We start from the raw sequence: 27232 nt of genomic DNA, 5'->3' as shown, positions 1-27232 counted from the left end.
TGTACGCAGAAAACCCCTTGTGTGACCGTGCCGTCTCTGCCGTGCTGTCTCCATCTGCTCCAAACCATGTGTTAGGCCCCCACAACCCTTATGAAGGCTGGGCATCCCTTTCCTGTCCTATCAGGGGTTCATAAGCCCGGACAGAGTTACAGAGGCTCATCCCTTGGTGCAGAGGAATAGAGGTCTCTCCAGGCATGAGGGGTGGGAAAGCCTAACAGCTAGCCCTGTTCCTCTCTAGGCCTACCTGGAAGGAGGTCAAGCATTCCCCGCTCTTTCTGTCCCTCCCTGTATTGGTCTGGGGGAACAGAACCTGGCATTTATATCTTGCTTTCCCTTCCCAGCAGGCCTTGGGGCCTAGTCACATGATCTGGGAGGAAATCAAGCACGGGTGAGAGCTGGACCTGGATCCATCTTAAAGGTCCAGCCACCGTTTACAGGGTCTACTAGTTTTGTTTAGTTTTTGGTTACTGCCGTGCTCAAGGGACCTTGCTCCATGACAGAGGTGCTGTGTGCCACCAGGGTACAGATAAAAATAGTGGCCCCTCATGCCCTACTCTACCCCGTCTTCTAAATAAGGGATGAGGTTGCTGAATTTGCTCAAGGGCATGCTGAAGATGGGGTTCTGGGCATAGATGGCCCAGTGCTTTGTCACACGTGGTGATGTCTGCAGTGTAACATGCGGTCTTTCACAGCAATAAGCTAACTTAAGTACGTGTCACAGAGATGCAGGTAGAAAGAATGAACTTGAGCATTTTCACTTTAATATATGCAAATGAAACACAACAGTGTTTTGTCCATCTGGGCTTTTTTCATATTAACACTAACTTTTGAGTTTGCACAAACAAGTGAATATAAGAGCGGCCATAGTGGGTCAGACCAGTGGTTCATCTAGCCCAGTACCTTGTCTTCTGACAGTGGCCAGTGCCAGGTGCCCCAGAGGGAATGAACAGAACAGGTCATCACCAAGCGATCCGTCCCCTGTCGCTCATTCCCACATAGTAATACCACATAGCTTTCAAAAAATCATTTGTGTGCGGAGCTGTTGACTCTGGGATGTTATATGGTGACACGTGCCAACATGTGGAAGATCTGAATAGAAATCTTTGCTTTATCTCAAATTCTGTTAGTTCCACTCTAGGAACAATGAGAATATGGGAGGAGGGAGCCCAAGTGTGTCAGGGAACTGGAAGATCTTCTGAATTGTTGGCAAAGTGGCAGCTTGCTTCAACAAGCAATGAACGTTGAAGTACCATATTGCAAAAAGCTGTAAAAATTCTCATCCAGAAGTGGGAAACAGGGCTGTCCCCCTGTAGAAATGTGGCATTTTATTGAATGGAACAAACTCCCAATTGACTTCAGTCTTTTGTTGGCAAGGAGGCAAGTGAGAAATTGTGCAAAGTCACTCCAGCTTGGGATGGGTTGAAATCCTTGAAAGTTTAGAAATTTTGACCAAAAACTGGTGAGGATTCTTCTTGGAAAAAACCATTGCCATTTCAGCGGCCTCTAGTCTAGAGCCAGCGATTATTTTCATCCAGTCGGATTGGACGGTTTCCATCCTCCACATCCTTTCGCCATCCCCTGCGATCTCAGATTCCATTGACACAAGCCCAGATACGTTGTCATGGAACTTCCTTAGGAGTGTTTTCAGTTTTTTTTTTATTTTACTTTGGTCTTCTGTTTTTAAGACTAAAGTAACGGTCTTATGCCAAGTGAAATTGCTTTCCCCGTTCCCCTGCCCCAGTATAGAGAAACAACAAAAGCAAGTATTGTCTATTGCATGCCTGTTTTCGCACATGCCTTTTTTGTGGCAGCTCTCAGATTATGTTTACTTGGGGTTTTGGCTCTGATTACTATTATATTGTATATGGGAAAACCAGCACTGCAAGGGTATCTGGAGGAAATGGACCTGCAAGAGGAAAGTGGTGGATGTATCTTATGTAAGCCATGTACTCTGACTTGTCATGTCTGTATTACTTCAATTATACTAAAGATGCAATTATATTTCATTACTGTGATGGATTAAGTGGAGCGGTGTTGTGTTGCTCAAGGGCAAATCTTACCTTTTATTTACAAAACATTCCCACTAAAATTCTGGAAATGCTTCGGAAGGAAGCTCTCCCCCTGATGGATTTGTCTGAAGTCGCAAATAGAGGCCGCTAAGCCCACTATTTCTCTGGCACCCACCCCCAGCACCTTGGTTGGAATGTGCAGAACGGGCAATGAAATGTGTGACAACTTGTCAACAGAGATTGTGTGACTCATCCAACAGGAGAGTAGCTGTCGGTAATGCTCAAGTTCATCTTCTGAGGGTAAAAGCAAAGGGAGAAGCTCTTTATTTACTCAGTTCACCCAGAAATTAGCATCTTGTCACTTTTGTTAATCAGAATCTAAATTGGGAAAAATCACTGTTCTGTGCGAATGTGGCAGGTCAAGTACTTTCTGAAATATAAACTGTTCAAAAACAGATCTATGTATTTTGCATATGCTGCCATTATTGTGTTCCCATCTTAGCTCTGTGTTCTGTGTATTTTCCTCTGGCTGTTCACCGAGGTTGCTCTCTTCAGAGTGACACAAGCTCAGCCATGTTTAGACATAGGGGTGGGTCTCTTTGGCTGAATAAACCTGCTGCTTTTGAAAACATTTCCTGTTTTGTTTTTGGTTTCTTGAGTTATATTATTAAAGGATTTCTGAGAAATCTTCAAGTCACTGGTCTCCCAAGCATAGCTTCCCATCATCCTTTTCTTTCTTGAGCTGCAGTGAGATATTGCAGCTGTGGGAGGGATTATGTAGCCGTTTTACAATAGGACAAACCGCATGATGAGATTCTAATAAGCAGTTAAATACAGGTAAAGTATGCAGAGTGCATTGTGGTGAACCTGACTTTGCTGTTTCCTCTTTGTCCCTTTCAGCTAAATCACAATGGGATCTATAAAGGATATGCCAGTTTCTACATCAGGTCATAAAGAGGGAGTACGTTTCTTTATTAAAAAAAAAAAAGTCACTTTCCAATTTTGCCTCCATATTTGCTTTTCACACAAGTTACTGCAAATACAGAGGTGGTTTGATTTTAAGTCAGCTTAAGGGCTATTGCTGCAGAGCAATAATGATCAAACAGGGACCTAGGAGTCCTTTTCTTGCTGCTGGCAAAGTAAAGTTTAGGCTTCTGTGACGAGATCTGGAGTCTAAGGCAGCTGCTTTTTCCCTTCAGCAAATTTTATGTCCTAATCAACATGTGCTGGATTTTTTTTTCTCTCTAAACTAGTGGTCGCCGCTATCTTATCTGTTCCCCATTTGTGTGTGTGTGGAAAGTGCTCCCCAGAACTGCTGTTACTGGAATCAACCCCTGCAAATGCTCTTGGGCCTTTCCAACAGTGGCCTTGTTCTGCGGCTTCACCAGGGTGGCAGTGGTGTAGGCAGGACAGAGGGGATGCTGATGCACAAGTGGGAGTGCTAGAATAGGCAGGCTGAAGTGTGGTGCGTTTGGCACACTTCTGAGCTTCTGCTCAAACGTCACTTCCATTTCACTTGGAAATGGGCCAAGGCGGCAAGGCTGGAGTGTGCTCAGCCCGGAGTCTATTACAGATGTAGAGGGCAGTTCTGGAGTTTCTCTTGATTAAACTCCTCCTCACCCCCAGGAACTTTGGGAAGCAGCATGCCAGGAGGCCTGATGAAACTGGAGAGGGTTCTAGCTTCCTCGGGGCTTATGTTGGCTTGGGGATGGGGGAGACAGAGGTCAAGTGTCTTCCCAAGGGGGCAAGTTTAGGAGGAGAGGTGAAGTAGTTCACAGTGGAGTGGTGTGTGGGGAGGAAAGGAATGGATTGTGTCTTGGTGGGTATAAGTCTCTTCATTTTAATCCACATCTAGGAAGCATTGCAAAAAGTTCTGAGGGTCCCTCTGAGCAGAGTGGGTGTCTGTGTGGGGCGGGGTGGGGGGCTGCAGACTGTACTTCTCAGACCCCTGCCCGGTGTATGGGTATAGGATGGCTGCAGGGGGGGAATTGCTGTAAATTGATAACATTGGCATGTAATACTTCAGGAGCACGTGTGAGCTGAATCTAATAGCTAGAGAGAGTTTTGTGTGCGGTGTATCACTATGTACAATACGTAGCACTGTCAATTACAGTATGCTATGCTCTCATTAACATGTTCAAGTCAGTTGTATTTGAAAAGTGAACTGAACTCTTTGCCATGTTGTCAGCTTAACAATGGCTATCGTGGAAAAAGATTTTGAAAACTGAGTGGTGATTTTGGGGTCTCCAACTTGAGAGGCTGTTTTAAGGGCCTGATTTTTCACAAAGTACTGAGCAACTGCCCATTAACCGTCAGGCTCCTTGAGCACCTTGAGGTGGTCACCCAGAATTGGTAATCACTGTAGAGAATCTCCTTCCTCGGTTTTTCACCGCCATACAACGAGCTGACTGTTCTGCACTTCGGGCAGTGTATGAAAATAGATTAGTCAGTTTCACCAGCCATCATACAAATAGAGGTAAGTAGACTGAGTGGTTTTCTTTGGTAGCAGGTGAATGTGAAAGAATTTTGTAAGGAGTCTCCCCTTGAGGAAATGTACTGGTTACATGGTACTGGTTAGGTGTGATCTCTAAGGGGCATGGCTACGCTGGAAACTTCAAAGCGCTGTCGCAGGAGCACTTTGAAGTGCGAATGTGAGAGCTCTCCCCGCGCTCCTAGTAATCCAGCTCCACCAGGGGATTAGTTCCGAGCGGTGGGAGCCTGTCTACACTAGCGCTTTAAAGCTCTCAGACTTGCTTCACTCGGGGGGGGGGGAGATTTTTCACACCCCTGAGCCAGCAAGTTAGAGCGCTATAAAATGTAAGTGTAGACAAGCCCTAAAGCATAACTCAGTTCCACTAGAGTGACAAGATCTAATCCAGCCTCAAAAATGTTAGTTCACATGAAGGAAGCCACTTAAAAAAATACACACACAAAAAACTAACCCATTGAGATCAACCTGATAGTTTGCTGTGTTCAAGATTCTGGTGTAAATGTGACCTTTTAAAATAAAGGGACACAAGTGAACATGGTACAGGTTGAAACTTCCTGAATAATGTATATGCAATTGCTCATGCAAAACTACACAAACGGTTTGCGTGCACAGTTACTATAATTGCATGCAGTTATGGTAATTTCAGGTGCAAACGACCACTTGGTACCTTGCAGGTCCCTTGGGCAAGTGTTTACTGCAATTGTATTCATACAACTATGAAAATTTGCGCTGTGTAATTGAATGATACGAGTCTTCTCTAAAAAAAGAAAAGGAGGACTTGTGGCACCTTAGAGACTAACAAATTTATTTGAGCATAAGCTTTCGTGAGCTACAGCTCACTTCATCAGATGCTGAGCTGTAGCTCACGAAAGCTTATGCTCAGATAAATTTGTTAGTCTCTAAGGTGCTACAAGTCCTCCATTTTCTTTTTGTGGATACAGGCTAACACGGCTGCTACTCTGAAAAGTCTTCTCTGTTTTTCACATAACACCAGAGATTACACATGGGTTTTAACTTTGGGCGATAAAAGTGTGTGTGTGGCCAGAAACTTTTAATCTGGGTATCTACGTTTAGGCTTCTCAAGTTGCATTAGGCTTTAGGCAACAGCGATTCACATTTTTGGCTTTTTTTTTTTTTTTTTTTAAAGCGGTCCTGAGTTCATGTACCTCGTTGCGCTGTTTGGCTTGCAAACATTAAACAGGAATATTTAGTTTAGTGTCCATTGGAATTTTTAAAACAATACATGAAAATCCTGGGGGATTTCTGCCGTTCAGTTTTCTAAAAGGCTGGTTTTATCAAACTAAATTTAGATCCAGATTTGGCCTGCTGACATCTATGTACCCTTGGAACAGACTTCTGTGTGCCTGATCAAGAGAAACAATACTTGTAGGCCCCAACTGGCCACAGCAAATGTGTCCTCAGAACCCTGCGGAAGAGCTCGGTGTAAGCTCTAAAGCTTGTTTCTCTCACCAGCAGAAGTTGGTCCCATGAAGGATATTTCTTTCCCTATCATGTTTCTCAAAACCCAACATTTTGGGAAGACTGGGTAGCACCCAACTACTGTGCCTGTGGGGGAAGCATTTTAAAATATGGCCAATTACAACTTTTTATCCCTATGAGATAAGTTGAGCAAGTGGGGTGAACTCTTTTAGTATTGACTAGCGTTTTGCCTTTAAGTCCTTGTTCTCTGTGCTCAGGAGATAACCAGCTGTCAAAAGCAGATGTGCCGTGCCTTCTCACTCAGTTTTGAAAATATCTTGGCTGATCATGGAGCCAGGGCCAAGCCATTTTAACACCCAGTCCAGATCTTCGGGGTCTCACACACTTTCTGTAACAACCCTTGTTGGCCTGGAGTGACAGTCTGAACAGAGACTAAACTGGCCAGTTACACAAGTGAGTGTGGTGTTCTCTCTGATTTAATCAATAGACTTTCACATTAGATTGTAATAACTTTTCCTTCCTTTGGTGGGTAATTTTAAGTTGCCCTGTTCTGTGTATCCTTCTGTAAATTCCCTTCGAAGCTAGTCTTCCTGAGTATTGTCCGTGTTTGCATCATGGTTCAGTGTTTAAAACAAAATGTGTTCTTTGTTAAAATGCAGCCTATCTAAATAAACTACCTGTTTCTGATTCAAATATTAGGTGACTGGAAATTCTAGTGCTTAACTGTGACCCATTTTGTACGTGTGTTTAAAGTGGATGGATTCTGGTTTAACCTAAAATATTTGAGCCAAGATGCAATAGATTATAGATGAGTTTGTGAGTCAATTGTAATGCATGGTACTATTATTGACCCTACTCTGCTGTTGTCCTTGTGCCCCTTGGCCATGTATTTTATGGATACATCTGCTACCTTTCTGTATGGATAAGACACAGTCAGGCCTGACAGGATGTCTAATAATGACCTCTCAACTTAATAAAATGCTAACTGTCTAAATGACTGATGATCATTTATGGTTACAGTCTATTGAAAAAAACAGTTCAAGAACTTAGGCAATTGTAATCAACGGTTGTAATTTTCCAGTCTATTCTCTCTCTCCCTTGAATTTTGACAGAGTTCAATCAATTCCTCTTCTATTCAAATAACATTTTTCCATTGAAAATAGTTTCTTCTCCCCCAACCCCCAGTCCAGACATTTCATCACTAGAAATTGTAGGCCGATATCAAACCATGATTTATGTTGCGGTTCTCTTGGTTGGCATTCGGCCTGCAAACCAGCCCACAAAGCATGATCATTGAAATCCAGCAGTCTGTCTTTATTTTACCCCCAATTTGAGATCTTAGCGTTCAGTTATGGCTAGATCTGTTTGTGGGATTTTTTTGGTTTTGGTTCGCTTTTTAAAGCGAAAAACTGTCTCTACTTCTTGGCTTTTTGAATATCTATTTATTGACATTCTGTTGTCCAGCTGGTAATGTGAGAGCTTTAGAAGCGTCTGGCCAGCATTTCAGTTTCATTACCTTGTCTGAAGTCTGCTGGTGTTGAGGGATATTAGTTGGTCTGCTTTAAAACTGTGGAATCTGATGCTTTGGAAGATTTGGCATCCTGAGTACTTGTGTGAAGTATGTAGGAGTAGCAACGTGACTTATAACTTACGTTCACTTTGGTTTTCTACTATTTCTTTTTAAAATGTAAATGGATTGTTTTGATCTGTGTGTGGCTTAGCGGGAGGAGGTGCAACAGAAAAGATGCAACGCTTTTAAAAATAAGTGGCCTACATTTTCAAAAGTGACTCTGCAGTTTGGGTGTGCCCGTTTTGGGGGGAGGAGGGGTGCCCTGACTGAATCCACCTTTCAAGATGATTTTTCAGAGGCCGAATGCTTAGCTCTTTCTGCCCAAGGAAGCCCCTTTTCAAGGACCAAGAGCCCACTTAAATAATCTATTTTGTGCAAAACTTTTTCATTATCAGAGTCTAATGTTTTATTCTTTTAAAGGCTTTCACTAGTGCCTTACTGTTGTTCTATGGTGATTCCTGAAAATATTTGATGTATAAAAATATATGATCTGTATAACAATATAAATGATCTGTCTAATTCTGGAGGTAATGTAATCTATACCCTAACATGGGCTACGCTGTCAGGTTTGATAATCCTGGTTTTAGACTAGCTCTGTTATGTGAACCTGAGGCAGGTGGTAGAAGGCCAAAAATGAAAAGCATTTCTCCCTTGGGCTGTGCTTGGTTAGATGGCACCCCGCTGCTGTCTGGCTGGCTGAAAAATGTTTGCAGAGTTCAACAGGATAAGTGTTAACCATGGTGCAAAACTCAACTTGAGCTAAAAGGGAAAGTTAACTAAAGCCCCAAAGAACTATGATCTTCTGTGTCAGGTGTCGACTTAGATCCTCTTGGAAAATCGTACCATGGGGTGCTTTCATGAGAAACAAGGTGACTCTCTTAGACCCCAGTTATGCAAACATGCACATATGTTTACTCACATGAGTAGCCCTGTCAAACTGCTCTTGTGCATGAAGTTAGAACCATGCATAAGTAGTTGCAGGATCAGGGCCTTCAATTTGTTTGGCTTGGATTAATCAAAAGGCTGTGCAGGAATTTTGAAATGCAAACCAAATGCTATTTTTCCTCCTTCCTTCCTCCTCTTCCACCCCCCACACACTTTCAAAGTGGAACAGATGGTTCTAGAGAAAATGATCAAACTTGTATATTTCAAAAAAGCCTTTCATGAATACTGTATAGTAAGTTTACATAAAGAGTATTCTCTTCTGTAAATATATCAATGTAACAGGAGTGCTGTTTGCTCATACACATTTTAAAATACAGATGTGTGCCTACTCACTCAGTGAATCTGGTCCACTATCTCTAAAACCAACACCAAAGACTTGAGTGTAGCTGCTGAGAAGTGTGTCAGAATTCTAGTTGGGAATCTTTATCATACCTGAACAAAGGCAGCAAAATATACTTTCGTTCGATGAGAAGCAGGTAGAGATCCGTGTGTTTATGGATTTTAGTTTCGGGTATTGGTGTAGTTTCCCAATTGCATTTTGGCAGATTTTGTAGCTGAACTAAAGGAAGAGCTCTTTATTTTAGTTTGGCCAAATTTTGTTTGCCAGGATAAGCTCCTGGGAAGTCTAGGCACCCCCTACCAAGTATATGTTCTAATAAGTGAGCATGTGCAATCCAGATAATGTTGCAGTATTTTGCAAAATGTTGTTCATATGGCTGACACGTATCTCAAAATAGCATCCTGTAACCCCCATATTCATCATTCCTATATGGTTATGATATTTCATACAAAGCATGCCATGAAAGAGGATGATCTGCTGAAACCCATTGTCCTGTCCAAATATGTATATCATTAGTGTGCATGAAGTTATGAGATTTTGCTCCTATGGTTGTTACTGAAATAAGTGGTAAGCTTGGGAGTCTCCACTGCTAGGTGATAAACCACTCATAGGAGGGTGTTAAACGGCCATTAATCAATAGGGGAGTTGTAATCAAGGGGTTTACAATTCAATGACAATTGGGGAAGCACCACACGATGGGGACTGCTTAACTCTTAGGACTCAGTTACACAAAATCACACTGCCGGGTGTTGCTCAAACTTATGACTCAGTAAAGCCCACCAGGACATGTCTGGGCAAGTGTTGTCCAGGCACCTGGACTGAGGTTATAAAATAAGGGACAATGGCATCATGCCTTGGCCTTTCTCTTCCCCCACCTACACTGAAAGCAACAAGAACACTGAGAAGACAAAGATCTCAACTGAGGAGACTGGTCTGGGCTTAAGGAAGAAGCCTGTGTATTAAGAACTGTAACATCCTGTGGGGTGAGAAAATTGCTTGATCTAAATACTACCTAGTGTAATAAGGTTTAAGATTTAGACATTGTGCTTACTTTTTATTTTCGTTGGGAGCTATTTCTGACCTTTTTGTGCCTACCACTTATCACTTAAAATCGATTGTTCTATAGTTAATAAACCTGTTTTATATATTACCTAAAACAGGGCGTTTTGATTGAAGTGCTTGGGAAATCTTAGGTTACAAAGGCTAGTGTGTGTGTCCACTCTGCACATGGAGGGAGGGGCGGACTAGGTAATGAACTTACACTGATCACGCTTCTGACCAGGGCAGGATGGTAGTACAGCTTTGGGGTGCAAGGCTGTGGAGCTGGGGGGAATTGGCTGGTTCCTTTCTCTTTGTGATTCATGAGTGGCTCTGGGAGCATTCATGCAATCTAGCAGGGTGTAGGGCTTCACATGCAGTTGTGCTGAGTGATCACAGCGCCTGGAGGGGTTTGCTGCTTGTCATAAGCAAGGCATTGTGAGACAACCCAGGCTGGAGAATTAAGGGGGAACAGCAGTACCTCAGTCCCAGGTTGTACACCGGGGATTGCATCATAATGGCATGGCCTCAGCTTAAGGCAAAATTTTTTTTTCCCTGTTTTTGAACTTTTTTTTTTAATATAACAGTTGCTGTTTGTATTACTGAGATTAGAGCCCTGTCATGTGGGGCGCTGTATATGCAGAGTAAGAGACCATTCCTACTCCCAAGAGATTACTGTGCCCATTTTACACATGGGGAACCGAGGCACAGAGAGGCTAAGTGACTTGCCCAGTGTCGCACAAGAAGTCTGTGGTGGAGCACAAACTTGAACCCAGGTCTCTAGAGTCCTAACCACTGGCCATCCTCCTCCTAGCTAGAGGTGATGGAAGTGATGTATGTTACACTGAAGGAGCATAATCCACTTTCATAGTAGTTCTATATCCTTTTCAAAGTCTTGGTCTGAGTCAAATTGAAACCTTCTGTCCAGTTAGATATTGGTGGAAACGGAGGCCAGTGACAAAGCCAAGCGGTGTAAGGTTATTCCGTCTTGTCATCTCAGTTACACACTCAATGTCCGTTTGAACCGTGGTTCCAGTATAGAGCTGTGGGTGGGGTCTCTTGCATCCGGATGCATTTCTTAGTACTTGCGCAAGTGATAAATATGCTATTTATAATGTATTAGTTTTGTCCTCTGACAAACTGGTAAAGCTGCCTGTCTCTCAGTCAGCAGGAGTGCCATTAATGTTGATAGAAGAGCATCTTCAGTAAACCAGAGTACTTTAAACCCCGTTATCTCCCCGATCCCCCAAAAACTAATCCCAATCGTAGGACACTTCAGGAATGTGTGAATTTAAATCTTGCTTGAAGCTGTCACATCTGGGAGCCCTGGCATCTGGATAGTTATAACTAGCTTTAGAAACCATTTAAATATCAGCTGAATAAAGGTCTGTTATTGAAGAGGAATTTGAAATTCCACAGTACATTCCTCCTTCAGAGTGAAAACACCAGTGCCAATTTGCTTGCCACTAGTCCTGGAATTACTAGCCCTGGTGCTTTATCTTCACTGTGGCTCAGGACTCAGTTAGTATGGCTAAAATGAAGTGTGTTGCCTGGAGTCTCTTGGCCAGTAATACTAGTTGTGGTGGTTTCAGTAAAATACTGATCTGAGCACTGATCTGTACTGAGACAAAACGTCTGAGAAGCTAGGTTGTCTTATGGCCAATAGTGTGGGTAGAGGTTAGTATTCTGCCTGGTCTCTGGAGTTTCCTGTCGTGTTCTCAGTCTGGCCCATTTCTGCAATTAGATTGGGCACCAAGGACGACACCTTTTGGAAGGTTTTACCGGTGGCCAGGGAATGTTTCAACCACATAGTGTTTCTTGGTCTATCGGTGAAAGGCATGATGTCTCTGTGTCAAGGAGCTCTTTCAGGTCTGCATTTCCTGTGGATTCCGCTGTACTTGGGGAGTAGCTCTGCGTAAAATTCTACTGGTAAAGCAATATAGGGTCAGAAATTATTTCCACTGTACTGCCCGCCCACCGTATCCCCGTGTGCTGTTGCTGTCGGATGTAAAGAGATCCATTGTACTTCCCTAAGAAGTGGCGGTGTTCTTAAGTTACAGAATAGCTTTTTGGCAGTGGTGACAGGCACTGACAAAGACTAAGGTGAAAATGGTCAACTCTTCGCAGTGGAATTGTGAATGCTTTGATAAATGGATGGAAGAGAAGCAATAACGGGTCTAACAGCTGGAGCTGGATTGCAGACACGTTTTGTCATGGACAGTCTCCTGAAAAGTTTTGTTCTCTTGTGTGATTTCACACAAGCCTCAATATCTGACCTCTGTTCAAGCTGGCTGATATTCAACTATTGGAAGTGTTTGCACATTGAATCTAAAAGCTGACTTCGTTCTAAAAATATATGCTGATAGTAACTTAAGGCACCTCAAAAACTGCCTCGCTTTTTTTGTTCTGTTACACTACTTATTTTGGAAGTTTCTAAGAGGTTTGCAAATCTTTCCCATGTAAATATCCGAGACAATGCAATAGTATTTCAACAGTGGGCTTTCATTTAGTGAACTGTTTTGTTAATACCTCTCTATTTAACAGGATGTTACCATGTTAGAATGAGCATCTTTACCCTCCGCTGACGTATTGGAAAACTGCCTCATTTGTACTGAGGTGGTGGGAGGGAGGAAGCATTCTTGCACATAAATTAAGTGACCCTAATCAGTGCACCTAGTGTTTTGAATGCCCCCTAGTGGTGGTACTTTATTATGCATCTGATGAAGTGGGTTATAGTCCATGAAAGCTTATGCCCAGATAAATTTGTTAGTCTCTAAGGGGCCACAAGGACTCCTCGTTTTTATTATAGTTCTACTTAGTAAAGGAAATGTCTTTTGGACCATGCTGCCAAGAATCTCTAATCGAAAGTTTGGGTGTTTGTGTTTTGAAGATGGGGAAAGATTACATGTCATGATTTAATAATGACACATTTTTAAATTTTTTTTTTAAAATTCAGTAATACCTTCATTTAAAATTTATCTAACAGTGTTGCTAGCCCAAACATAACAGCATTGTCTAAGTGCAGGAACAGGAAATACACTGTGCCTAAGTGAAGTGCAAAATAAGTAGACTAGGTGGTGAAATATGAATTACATTTCTAAAAATCTTTTTAGTTCAGAAAATCTACTCTGAAGTGTTAATAGTAGGTCAGGAATTTAAAAAGGGGGGAGGGACCTACCAACAATTTGAACCTGAGCCTTTTTGAAAACACAGGTGCTAAAAATGTGATGCCTCAAACTTGACAAGTTATTCTTTGAACTTTTTAATCACTTTCTTTCCTCTTTCTACATGAACAACATTCTCACTCCTGTTAGTGAGAAACTCGCATATGGATCAATGGCAAAACTGGGCCCTGATCCTGGAAAACTTTGAGCATGTGCTTTGCTTTTCACACAAGGCGTTGCGTCATCTCATCTCATCTCCACGTGTGCATGATTTCAACTTTTTCCCTGGGTCAGGGCCTTAAAGATTGTATCTAAATTCTAATGCAAAAACTTAAAAATAAATAAATAGCCTTGACTCTTAAAAATATACTTTGCATCTTTTTCTATTAAGGGTTGGCTTTCAAGCATGCACAAATTACCTCTTTCTTTGTTCTCTTGAGCGCACAATGTCTGTAACTCCTTCCTGGCGAAGGAGGCGTTTTATTACCGGCTGAGCTAATGCTCAGTTGAATTCCGTGTAGTCCTTCTCCCGGCTGGCTGCCCCTCTGATTGTTCTGTTGTCAGAAGGCGTGTGCCTCTGAAAGACTTATCTGATTCTTACCAAAGGGCTCACGAGTGTCTCAGATACTGACCCCTGAATGCAAACAACTTTTCAAGCCTTTCGCCTGGGGCATGGCCTCCAGCTGGGATACCTTAGAGGTTTAGTGCAGTCGGGGGTATGCCAATGCCTTTTCTTTCCATGTCACCTGGACTGGGCAGCACCTGTCCAGGGGGAGCAGGAAGGGTTGGAGGATTTGTAGGAGTCAGAGGGAAAGAAAGGGAGTCAAACAGCTGCTCGTGTCAGCGCTAGGATAAGTGTAAGGAGATTAATAGTTATTTAAAGAGCAGATGGGGACGTGGCATTCAGCTATGGAATGTGAATATATAAATGTAATGGAATGGATAGTCCACTGTTAACATTTAGACAGATGGCCGCTGGATTGAATGGAATGACGAGGATCCGTCGATTCCCTGAAGGAGTTCTTAAACTTTAATGGGATATTTATCTCTTTAATTGACGTCTTGCCAGCTTCTTCAGCATCTGCACTCCATCCAGTAGAGTTGTTCTCTCTGTTATGGGTGCTTCTCTTCCTCATTACCTGCTAGGCAGCCTGGAATTATTATGAATAGTTTGACTAAAAGGCTAGTTTCTCTCCCCCCACTGCCCCCTTTCCATTTGATGAGCTGCTCCAGCAAACGCTTTTCATAAGCACGTTCCTTTTGTCTCTCCTGCTCATTAGGAAGTGCGTCAGATGCTAATCTCTAGGAGACGTGAAGGGAAGGAGTGTACTTTTTGAAGCTCTAGGAGCCTTTACGGTTTCTTTGAAAAACACATATCAAAGTTAGACTAAATGGGGCTGGGTTTTCAGGAGAGCCTAAAGGAGGTAGGAGTCCAACTCCCATTGAAATTTAAGAACGGTTAGGTGCCTGGAAAGAATCTGGACTGGATTGCTATCTACTTACTACCAATGCAGTACTTGACCCTTACATAGTGCTGCGTGTGTTCAAAATTCAACACAAACATGGACATAGACTGAATCTCCCAATCGCCCTGGAAGGTAGGTGCTGTAAATTTTATTCCCATTTTACAGATGGGAAAACTGAGGCAGTGAGAATACACGCCTAGCCCAAGGCTGTACAGGAGGTCCTTGGTTCACCCAGGATTACTACTTAGAACCTAATTATTCTTAGTAGTAGAGTAGTGCCTGGAGGCCCAACCACAAGGGAGGCCCCGTTATGCTAGGCAGCATTCTACATCTAGTGAAGGATGCTAGACCATGATGGCTCCCAACCCTGTATGTTCGGTTCTCCAGACCATGCTTTACCAACCCCTTCTCCTCCATACCTCAACCTGCTGATAACCTTTGAGAGCCTAAAAGAATATGTCGGCCTTACATAAGGGTCCTCAAAGTAACCAAGGCTGCTGACCCAAGCTTGGGAGTGTAACTGAAACACACTGTAACATACCATCATAGTCAGTCTGCCTTTCAGATGAATCTGCTGAGTGCCACTTGGTGCCTTTTTGTTTTCATTACCATATTTTGCACTTGGGGGATGGCTGAGTGCCCGAGAGGTGAGGGATTCTGTCTAGCAGAATACGCTTGAAACAGAACCAAAGCCTTGCAAATGTTGGATGCTTCAGCCTAGCAAATGAGTTGTGATATGTTTGGGTTGTAATGTCCAGGGACATCACCCTGCAAACTCTGGCAAAGAGCTTAGAACCAGTGGAGAATAGACTTCCCCCATGAATCCATCCCAGATCTCCTTGCAGCCCGCTGCATACCGGGATGGGAGTGTAGAGAGTGCTGTGTGGATACCCATCACCAATGAACTAATTATGGACCTCGCTATCTAAAATCAGTGCTTTGACTTAAGGGGCTTCGCAACTTGGTGCATAATTTATGGTTGTCCTGGAACTGCTGTTTGGTAAGGCCGTAGCTATCCCTAAGTGGAAGAGGGTGGGGAGCGATTAGCCTAAATGCAATGCAGGAGAGGTAGGTTTGGAAAGAGAACCCTGCCTCTTGTTCCCTTTGCCACGGGGGGAGAGAGAGGAGTGCACTGAGGGAAAACAAGGCACGTGAGCTCGTGACGGAAAAATTGCTTCTGACCCCTGCCTCCCCCACTGCCGCCTCCTGACTGACTGACTGCAGAACTGTGCAGACTTTCACTGTCCCCTCGCAACGTTGTGATCACCGGGGAGCTTTGGATAGGCAGGAAAAGGCCCTCTGATTGTGCCACACGCAGAACCTCTGGGGGGCTCCCCACATTTCGTTAGACACAAACGTAAAGTTAAGCGTCGTCTTGTCACCTCTCACTGCCGTAGCTGTTCTCCTCTCTCACCACCGCCTCCAGCCTCCCTGCTTGTCCTTCCTGGCCAGACCAGGTCTGATTTCCAACTGGAAGCTCTTCAGGGCAGGAACTTGCCAGTTTTGTCTGCCTGTTTAAATATCAGGTGCTATACAAATACAGCTGCTCGCACCTTCCTGTGCACTGCTGTTCCTTGGAATGAAAGGAAACTCGTATCCAGCAAGTCAAGGGCTAATGCTCAGCGAGACACCTGCAGTAACTCCTTTCTGCCCTTCCCTGTCTGGTCAGTGGGCGATGTCTGTGACTAGCCATGGTGGGAATGAGACACACAATGCAAACGTCTCAAGGGCCACAGCCCATTCATGTTGAGTAGCTCCTTAATTGGTGGTGCCCCATTGATTTCAATGGGATTACTCACTGAGTGAATGAATAAGGGTGGCCACTAAATTAGGGAGTGAAATGGTCTGGGGTCAGAGTGCAGGATTATTGGGAATTAGGAGAGCCATAGTCTCCTGTTTCTAAGTGTATTCTAATGCTGTTAATATTCTCTCTCTGCAGCCACAGTACACAAACCTGGGGCTCCTAAATAGCATGGACCAGCAGATTCAAAATGGCGCCTCGTCCACCAGCCCCTACAACACGGAGCACGCTCAGAACAGCGTCACGGCACCCTCGCCCTACGCCCAACCCAGCTCCACTTTCGATGCCCTCTCGCCCTCCCCTGCCATCCCCTCGAACACAGACTACCCGGGACCCCACAGCTTTGACGTGTCATTTCAACAGTCCAGCACGGCCAAGTCAGCAACATGGACGGTAAGGCTGCAGAAAGGGAGGACCTCCTTGACTTGGGCCTAGAAGCCACTGGACGGGCTAGTAAAGAGCGATAGGACTGCAATGAGGAGACAGCTGGGAGGAGGGGAGGGGAAAATGAATCTGGGCCATGTCCATTAGGGATAAAAATCCCAGAGATTCCCTGAAAACCGAAGGGGTATGAAGTGCACCCAAGGTGCATAAAATGTGCTGCCTGTCTCCAGTTCAAAGAATAAGGGGCTTGGGCACTGAACACGGGTTGACACTCAGAATAGCGATCCACTCCCACAGATTGAAAACAAGGATTTTAGCCCAGGCAGAAGAAGGGGTTTAGCTCTCCACTCAGCTTCCTCGCTCAGTATGTTACAATCAGATTGAGTGCGCTAAGCGTGGTGTTGAATGAACAGTGATGCCATGAGTGCCGATTGGCAAACTATACTCTCCTTTCTGACTCTGGGTGTGACTCTTTCTTTTTTTCTTATCCTACGCTCGTCTTCCAGGCAGGGATTGATCTCCAGCATTGCCAACTCTCATTATTTCTGATGCGTGCGGTGGTGGGATTTTTTTAAAACTCCAGCTCTTGAAATCATGTGATTATGCAAGATTCTCTCTCTCACTCGCCCCTCCCCCCCCCCGGGTTTAAAAACTTGCATATCTTTTAAGCTAATCTCATGAATATTGGGGGCCTAACTCATGATTTTTGAATTCTTGGGATTGGCAGTACTGGATCGCTAGGGAAGTTCTGTGCCTGCAAAGAATCATATCTTTGTATTTAAATGCTTTTATGCAAGAGAGGCCGTTTGACCATTTGGAGAGGAGACCTTTGCTTTCTGTGTCCATTTATATTTGAATTTGTAATTTAAGCTTTGAATTCTATATTACCCTTCTGGAAGAAAATGAATCTTTCATATATTCACATATTTAGATGTGTTCTTTCAGGCTAATAATTTTAAACCTAGGCATCCAAGTTTAAAAGGTTCGCTGTTTTCTCTCTTTCACCTTAAACATTTTTTGTGGTTTGGTTTTTAATGCTTGTCAGAATCACTTTATATTTACACTCCCTGCTAACTGGGTAAATGTTTAAGATTCAGTTTTTTGGTCTTATAAAATAACCTTTAAATCTAAGACCATTAAAAATGTACGTTGGGTTTTTTTAATTCTAACAGGATTCAATTTTTAAATCAAGTTAGATGTTCTCCCACAGTGCTTGCAACTAAAACACAGTGTCCAGCATTCTGCTGTTGCAAGAGAGTTTAAAAAATTACATTGACCAGTTTCACAGTAACAGCCGTGTTAGTCTGTATTCGCAAAAAGAAAAGGAGGACTTGTGGCACCTTAGAGACTAACCAATTTATTAGAGCATAAGCTTTCGTGAGCTACAGCTCACTTCTTCAGATGCATATCGTGGAAACTGCAGCAGGCTTTATATATACACAGAGAATATGAAACAATACCTATTCCCACCCCACTGTCCTGCTGGTAATAGCTTATCTAAAGTGATTTCCAGCACAAATCCAGGTTTTCTCACCCTCCACCCCCCCACACAAATTCACTCTCCTGCTGGTGATAGCCCATCCAAAGTGATGGATGGGCTATCACCAGCAGGAGAGTGAATTTGTGTGGGGGGGTGGAGGGTGAGAAAACCTGGATTTGTGCTGGAAATCACTTTAGATAAGCTATTACCAGCAGGACAGTGGGGTGGGAATAGGTATTGTTTCATATTCTCTGTGTATATATAAAGCCTGCTGCAGTTTCCACGATATGCATCTGAAGAAGTGAGCTGTAGCTCACGAAAGCTTATGCTCTAATAAATTGGTTAGTCTCTAAGGTGCCACAAGTCCTCCTTTTCTTATTGACCAGTTTATTTTTGTTGTCCAAATAAAGAGAAATTGAGATGGTGTGGGGACAGGGAGAGGGTGGAAATCAACATATAATGAACAGGAAATTATTGCATATCTTGAACGTTTTCTGTTTGCCAACATCACTTCAGAGTGTCTAGTCTTCTTAAGGAAACCGAATTTATTTTGAAAGACAAACATAATCGTGTTCTTTCAAAAGCCAAATTGTTGTTGTTTGCCTACAATTAAAGGGAGGCCGTAAAGAAAACCATAGATCCCCTCCTTACCTGTTAGTAATCCTGCCTTAGACCGTTGTAATTCAAATAAATATGAAAATCTGGATTTCTCTTTATCCTGTGTAATTTTATTTTTTCAACTTAAGGAAATTGTGTTGATCAGTTTTACTTTCCATTTCTCCAGCACAATGTTCCTGTTGCATTTTCGGTTGTGTTCACCGTTTGGGGTGAGGCTAAATAGATATATGTTGGGTTTTTTTTAAAGACATTTTTCACTACGTATGGTACAGGGTTTTGTAAGACGAAAAATTTGCCACCAAAACATTTGACGCTCTCCCATTAGTTGTCTCTGGAAAGCGCTTTCATGCGATGGATATGCAATGCATTTAGTGCCCCGAATGCAGCAAAGCACGTGAGTTGTCCCGTGGATATCAAGGGAGCTACTCGTGAGCTCAAAGTCAAGCACATGCTTTCAGTCCTTTGCTAGATCTCATGCCCTGTATCTGTATATCTAAATAGGGTAGATATGCTGGGGTTCAGTTCTGGTGCAGGGGGGCATGCAGGGGAAGTTTGAATTACATGCTGGTGAAAAGCAAACAGGCCTGTAGACCAAATTCCTTTCTCCACAGAACAGCATGGGGAGATGTAACACTAGCTTGCCCCACCAGTACACTTCAGTGCTGCCCTGGAGGGGGCTGTGAGAGAGATGAAAAGGTAACTCGGGTCTGGTTTACACCTAAACATTAGATCACCCTAGCAACATCACTCAGGGCTGTGAAAACCTGCTCACTGTGCAATGTAGCTTGGTCGACCTGAGCGCCAGTGTAGACACGACTAGGTTGATGTAAGAATCCTTCCATCGACCCAGCTGCCGCCTCTAGGAGGGGTGGATTAATTCAATCAATGGGAAAAACCTTCCGTCAGTGTAGGTAGCATCTGCACTCCAGCAACAAAGCTGTAGCCCATAGCGTAGCCTCTTTGTACATACGGGTACCCCAGCTGCAGCACCGTAGCTGTGCAGGCTGGCTGTCGTGTAGACATGCCCACAGTTTTCATGGCCCACTCAGCTTTGGCCTTTCTGCAAGGTAATGCTGATGAAATTAGTGCTAGTTGGTGGTGAGGTTTGTTTTTTTCTTTTTTTCTTTGCAATGTCCACTGGGGACTGGTCTAAAACCAATACAGCTCTTAAGCCCTTGAGCAGTTATTTCCATCTTTAGAGCTCTGCCCTATTGCTAATTAATCCACCAACTCGTTTCACATGGGCCTTGAATGGGTGGTAATATGCATCTGGCTGCTTTACTGCTGGGGTAGGCGGGAGAGGATTGAAAGCTGTCTTCCTTGCTACTGCTTTAAGAAATAAGAATACACTCAAACATTGAGGAGAGAGGGTGGAAGATTGCCCCATCCTCTTGACAAATGCAGCTGGTATTAAGGTCTTGTTGGACTCTTTGTTGAGTAACTCATTTCTCCCCCCCCCCCCCCCCCCCCGAGATGTGATTTCATGTGCTTTGATTAATGCTTGTCCTCTCCTTTCTCTCTAATGACAGCTTAGGAATTTACCTGACTGGAAAAGTTTTTTACGGTACAATGACCTATTAAAAGCTTAATTACAAGAAGGCCCCACCCTTAAGAACCCCAGAGTTTAAAGCACTGTTTCTGGCTTTCTCTTGCAGTTCCCAGGGGCAACAGCATTAAGAAAGGAAGCCAGGTTACTGTATCACGCTCTTTCCCCTGCTTGGGAGTGGCTTAGCAGGGCTGACCCACCTTGCCCTATTGGGAACCAGAGTGTCTGTTGCCAGTGGATCTTCTTGTCCTAGCTGACAGAGCGAATCAAGGAACGGCCTTCTCTGAGGTTGTTCATGGTTGAGTCACGCTAGGTTGAGCTCATAGCTCTTGAGGGCTGCCAGTTAGTTTCCCACATAGGAGTGGCATTGTGAGGTATGGACATTTTGCCACTAGGCATTGGCCTGAGACCACCCATTTATTTTTCCTGGGCCAGTGAACACCTATCAGATAGTAGCTAACGTTGTCACTGTTGATCCAGCTGGACTGGAAGCAGTGACCTAGAAATGAAAGATGCAAAGGATGGTGGATAAGGTAACAGGAGGGTTGACTTGCACTTCAGATTCTGTGGTGGGCTTTTGATTAAAAGTTGACCAGAAATCCCAATGAGAAGCAGCAGTCGCTGTTGGGTGAAACTTTGTTTCATTTCATGTGGATAACAAGCAATGAGTCTTTTGAATTTTATCTCTGAATTCTCTAATGACCATATGGTAGGTATTCCAGTAAAATGCATTGTCTAATCCAGTGAGTTTTTCCATTTCTATACAGCGTTTAATTAATTAAATTAATGACAAATTAAGACTGGATTGTGGAGAACTTCAAAAGGGTCTCTGAGTTTTGAATTCCTTGAGAACACAAGAAGAGGTTCAAGTAAATCTGTATTTTCAAGGACAAACATTAAAATCCTTCGAGGTTGGTTTTTTTTTTTAAACAGTGCTACCGATCCAAGAGCTTAAGTTAAATAAAAATCAACTGAAAGTCAAGCTATAAAAAGGAACAATGTCTTATTTTTATTTGGTAATGAGAAGTCAAGGGTGTATCATTAAGCCTGAGAGAGAGCCCTTCCAATTAAGGTGAAGTCTATGCCATATGACGTGTCATTCATTGTGGGATACTTGCACGCACTGAATTCCCATATACCAGGGCTCATGATGACTCCTCCCATATTTGGAAGCAGAAGAAAACAAGACGTTTCAAAAGTGTTACACCTGGGATTGTTTTCTGCACAAGGAAGAGTCATGTACGTCTGACCCCACCCACTCCAGTAAAAAACACACTGACTTTTCCTGTGCAAGATGTGGCAATCAGCTGTCACTAGCAGAACCAGTTGCATGTAGAAAAGACTGATTGCAGTAGGAAAATAAAAATCTAAGCAAGAGATCAGGGTGAACTAAAGTTAACAGTATTGCCAAACTCAAACAATCAAAAATCACAAGTCAGACTGTTTTAAATTAGGAAATTGGTTTAATAAATCCTGAGATGTTTTGGGTTGTTCTTTTTATTTGCCCTTGGATTTCAAGACTTGCGGATAAACATGCTTCACATTTTCATGCTTTTTTCTGTAACCATGAGAGCTAGACATTTCCCCTACCCTTCTTTTTAAAGAAAGCTGAGATTTTTCATGTAGCCTCTTGATTCCTGAAGCTGGGGCTTCAAGGAAAACACCTACTATTGCAAGACTCCTGGGAAAACCACAAGTGTGGCGACACAGAATTAATTATATTCCCCTCCAGTAGATTGGGTTTAGCAGAGATTGGCCCTTGCAACATTTTGTTACAGAATACAGAACTCTGTGAACTTTGACTCTCAAGTTCGGAGCAGGATTGCAAGCTGCTGTTGTGTGCTCATTAACTGTGCCTACAAATCTGCTAGCTGCACATACAGGTGATCAGCTATGCATATAAATAACTGTTTGCTAGTGCCGTTACTCATCTTGTTTGTGCACAATCACAGTAACTGCATCAAGTTTTAAACATCAGTCTTCGAAGGATCAGTTTGAAGCAAACAAAAATGCAATAGCTGTTCTAATCCTCATGGAAGAAATAGGCCCGCAATATTAAGGTGGCTTCTTTAACTGGACCAATGGTTTCTTTTTTTAAAAAATAAATCACTGCCCATCCCTTGCTAATCAGGATTCTGCACAGCACATTAAAAATAGTAAATCCAAATTCATGCAAAAAACAACCAACCTATATGCCAACAGTATGGTAAAGTAGCTGGAAGCCAGAAACTCCAGTGTTAAAGATGCACGCACGGCCTTAACTCTGCCGCTCTTTTGAGTGTGTGTACATTGCAACAGCCTTTAATTACATTATCACACAGTTATCTCCAAAACATTGTACCATTTAGTATACGTTTGCCTCAGACACAAGTAATTACTTAACATCTTGGAGTCATCCTTCTTGAAGATATGACATATGTTGTATAATGCTAAACGTGTACCTAAGGCTGAAAAAAACCACCCCATGTTTGATACTATCACCGTATATAAAAGGTGAGCGTTAAGAGTTCACATGCAGTCTTAACTTTTGGTGTTTCTTGATCTTTGAGGGCTCAAATGTGCTAACTTACCCTTTTAGTAAGAGAGTTTTTCCTCGGTTTCTGGTTTTCCAGTCTTTCCTTGGAACCTCCTAGATTTTTAGAGAGGAAATAGAGGAAGGGGGCCTTGCTTTGGGACTTTGCAAAATGGAAGAACTTCATAGAATATCAGGGTTGGAAGGGACCTCAGGAGGTCATCTAGTCCAACCCCCTGCTCAAAGCAGGACCAATCCCCAATTTATGCCCCAGATCCCTAAATGGCCCCCTCAAGGATTGAACTCACAACCCTGGGTTTAGCAGGCCAATGCTCAAACCACTGAGCTATCCCTCCCCCGCTTCAAACACCTGTTTGGGTAGGTTCCATAATATGGAACTACATACATAGTACTGGTCTGCCCCATCCCATGCAAGTTAGAAGGTGCACATTGAAAAACTTTCTCTCTCTCCCCTCAGTCTGAAGATTTGCACAACTCCCATAGTGCATCACAGCAAGTCCTGCATCTGTTTGCCTTTAAGGGGGCACCCTGGCTAATTCTTCCACATTCTTGGATGGGGGCACCTGCCTCAGCCCAGTATGCTAGCCAGCTAAATGGTCAACGTGCTCTTGGAAAGCCTTCCTTTAGCTCTTGTTGTAACAGCTACAGTAGGGCGAGAACTCCCCTTCAACATTCAAACAGATCAGAACAAACCAGGGGAGCCATACCTGACGATGCATGAGCTTTCAGGCCATGGGAGAACATTGAAACGTGCCTTCATTGACAAGGTTTTCTAACATGAACAAAAACCAAACAGGCAGCGATGGGGAATGGGTGTCAATGGCAGCAATTACTTCTGTAAATGGAGGTCCCACAAATCTGCTTTCCAGATGAAAGCACTTCAAAAGCCTTGTTTACATTTGTTTTCCTTGGGGGCATGGTTGAGCCTGGCAGTAAGGCTGTAGGCATCTTTTGAGGCACTACACTTTGTCCTGTGTCTTTTTGAAGGGCTGATTTTTTGCCAAGAAAGACAGGAAACCCTCCATCTAATTTTCTGAAGGAGGTGCCTCCTCATAGTAAGGAAACATTTATGTGCTAGCTAATTCACCCGTAAAAACCAGTTCAGGAGGGGCCTGAGAATCTATTTTTGCCTTTTGCACCATAAAGAGATCTGAACACATCCTGATTCTTATTCAGAATAATAAAAAATAGTAACCAGGGCCTCATTCCCAGAGACCTTCTGGTTTGATTAGTCGTATCTTTCCATGTGGCTGTCTATGGTTTCAGAAACTTGCCTAATTTGGCTTTTTTTTCACTTTCTCTTTCTGTGTATATATTTTTGTCTTCCATCTTTTAAATACTCTAAGGATAGTGTGGTCACACAATTTGAACAGTTATTTGTAGTAAAGTTTTTTGTTGTTGTTGCTAATATTAATCTTTAATATTTGTATTATGGTAGTGCCTCCCCTGAGAGCAGGGCCCCATTGCATTAAGCGGCTGCTCAAGAGACTCTCTCCCAAGCATCTTATAGTCTGATAGACAAGATAGTGACTTGGGTAAGATTACACATGCCGGTCGGTGTTACAGCTGGGTATAGAACTTGGGTCTGCCGAGTCACTGCCCACCAGACCATACTGCCTCACCGTATAACAAATAAGTCAAATAATGTGCTCAGCACCAGGAACACTTGGGTTGCTAAACAAAATACAATGCTTAGGCCCTTCCCCAGAAGGTTCACAATCTCAGGTTGCCCAGTGCTATCCATGTGCGTGCATGGAGCACCGTTGACTTAGCTATGGGCCACCAGTGCTCTGTGCAGCCCTTCCCATTCCAACGTTGCTAAAAAGCAAGTTACAGAGGGGGCTAGGGTTGGCACCGGGGGTATCCCTTGCATGGTGGTCCACAGAATGAAAAAGCTGAGCCACCATTTGGTGGAAATGAAATTCTTTGCTTTCTTCCGTATTTAGTGTATCAAACAGAGTCAGCAAAAATCTCATTCTCTGTCGGCTTTACTAAAAACAAAAATCTAAAGGTTTTTGGTTCTTAATGAGAATTCTCTGCGTCTGGGGCAGCAGGAAAAAGTGTCAATTAAACATAATTGTCACCAGTGCAACCTGAAAAGCCCCACCTTTCATGAGAAAAGAATAAAAAGAATCCTAAGCCTGGATTAGGATCTTGTACTGTATGTATATTATAAATATAGTTTAAAAAAATCACCGTGTGAAAAGAAACATATGATTCAAACATACCATTGCGCCTCTAGCAGTATTGCCAGAGGAATTATCTTTACAAGGAACGGCCACAACCTGGAAAGGGGCCATCTTTCAAATCAAATCTGTGTGGGGCTTGTGGTTTCTGGGAGCTAGGCGAAGTAAGGGTTAAAAACATTTACGGAGAAGAATGTCAACTGGATAGTGGCTGGGTGGGCATCTTAAAAGTAGCAAGAGCAGGAAAAAATAGTAGCCCCCACCCCCATTTCTTTGCCTTCTGTTGTTCACTCTTGGTTAAAACTTGGCATATGTCTAACAATACTTAGCACTTACGTAGTGCTTGAAATCTTCAAAGTGCTGTACAAACATTACAGCACTAATCCCTGCAACACCCCTGCCTGGTGGGCAAATCAGGGTTATAATCCCTGTTTTAGAGAGAGTGCGAGCGAGAAGCAGATGAGCCAAATTTTCCAAATGTAGCCACTGAATTTTGATGCCTTGATTTTATTTATTTATTTATTTTTTCCAGGGGCTGCCTTTGGGCTGATTTTCAATTGGCTGAGTGCCCTCAGCACTCGCTGACTGGACCAGTGAGCGGTCAGCGCTTCTGAAAATGAGGCCCTTGACATCTCAAGTTGGACAGTCAAAAATGTTGGCCATAAAGACTTGCCCGAGGTCCCGTGGTAAATTGGTGGTGCAGCGCAGGGGCTGTGTCCCAGTCAGACTCATCTGTGTCATGTGGATTGGGGAGCATTTTTAAAATATAAATGTTAGCAACATCTCTGTTTCCTGGTGGTCTTGGGTCATTGTACAACTGTTGTTTCCCTCCCTCCCCCTTATTTCAAACGTGTTCATTTTTAGAGTGTCTGTTTTTTAAATAAATAAAACATTAAACAAAACTAAAAAACTTTGAGGTACAAAGATATATGTCAAGTCATTATTGTGTAATTTAATACCTTAATATTTTGGGGTGGGAGGACAGCATTTAAAATAGACCCTTGTTGCACCTGCCAATATTTGTAAAGTATAAAGGGGGATCCTTGGGCAGAATACTTCCCTCTTTTAGCTCAGATGGAACACATTGGATGATGTATCTGCCGATTTGGGTTATTTATAAGGTGGCAGTTTTTCCTTTTTTATGCTGTAGACTGGACTGCAGTTCCAGAATGCACTTAAGCACCTACCTAAGTGTGTGTGAAGTCAATTGGACTACTTGTGCTCAAAGTTAAGCTCCTTGTGCTGAACTGGGGTGTAGGGGTGTGTTTTAGTAGAGCAGGCTGCGATAAGGGTAAATATTCTGCTTAAAAGACCATCCCAGATAGAGGTGGTTTGTATATAGAGGGAGCATGAACTTCCATTGCACAATAACTGCTTTTCTTAAGGTTTTTACTATGTAAAGAAGATGTGTAATGTCCATATTTTCACATAGCGTATTAGCTACCAAAAAGAGCTTCTCTAACTAGACCTTACAGTATGTGTTTTGATTTATTTTAAACTTCATATTGATATGAGGATGCATTTACTGTCCTATTATAAACAGGAAAACTTTTGAAAATTCAACACATTTTATATACCAGATTAATGAAATTGATGTGGAAGGGACAGTTCTGCTGTCTAATACATACTTTGATACCAGGTTGTGGGGCGGGGGGGGGGGGGGTTGTTTTCTAAGCTAGCAAGCTACATACATGTCTGATACACAGGACCAGTTTATGACTTTCTAATGCAATACAAAATGTCACATTTAGGTGATGGTAAAGTTGCATCACAGATAAAAATGAGGAAATGTAGTTTTATGGCTGACCTTTCATCGCAGCAGTGTGATTATTTTTTTTAAGTATGGCTTATTTGGACATCCTGGTTCTGTGTTACAGTTAGTCTGCTAATGAATATGCATTTTTAAAAATCGCTCGCTCTCTTTCTGAGGGAATCACTGAAGTTATTGACCTAGTTCCTTTCAAATATTTAAAGCACATTTTGGTAATTTTTTTTCAAGAGGAAGATCAAAAATATCTTTCAAGTATATATTAAAAAATCATGACTTTTGGTCTGGATTGACAAAGGCCAGAATGTCCTTGCTCCTGAGTCATATGAAATGTGTGATTCCCAGCGGATAGTTGTCCATATCCCTAGCCATACCAACTCAGAGTCCTCAGATCCAGCATGGAAGCCGAACTACCTCTTCAGCCCTGTTCTCTGCTGCTCCTCAGGCTGGCTC

The 27232-nt window shown here is 43.0% G+C and overlaps 1 protein-coding gene across 2 annotated transcripts in view; it reads left to right on the top strand.

Moving 5' to 3' along the window:
• TP63 (tumor protein p63) overlaps window positions 1-27232 on the top strand; it is a 131852-nt gene that overhangs the window by 54565 nt on the left and 50055 nt on the right. For both annotated transcript variants that reach the window (XM_073358732.2, XM_073358733.2), the window contains one exon: window positions 16403-16657. In XM_073358732.2, the coding sequence (XP_073214833.1) occupies window positions 16403-16657 (255 nt within the window). The remainder of the gene's footprint in view (window positions 1-16402; window positions 16658-27232) is intronic.

Source organism: Lepidochelys kempii, chromosome 9, assembly GCF_965140285.1.
Source record: "Lepidochelys kempii isolate rLepKem1 chromosome 9, rLepKem1.hap1, whole genome shotgun sequence".
Lineage (NCBI taxonomy): Eukaryota > Metazoa > Chordata > Testudines > Cheloniidae > Lepidochelys > Lepidochelys kempii.
This window is presented reverse-complemented; position numbering and strand designations above follow the sequence as displayed.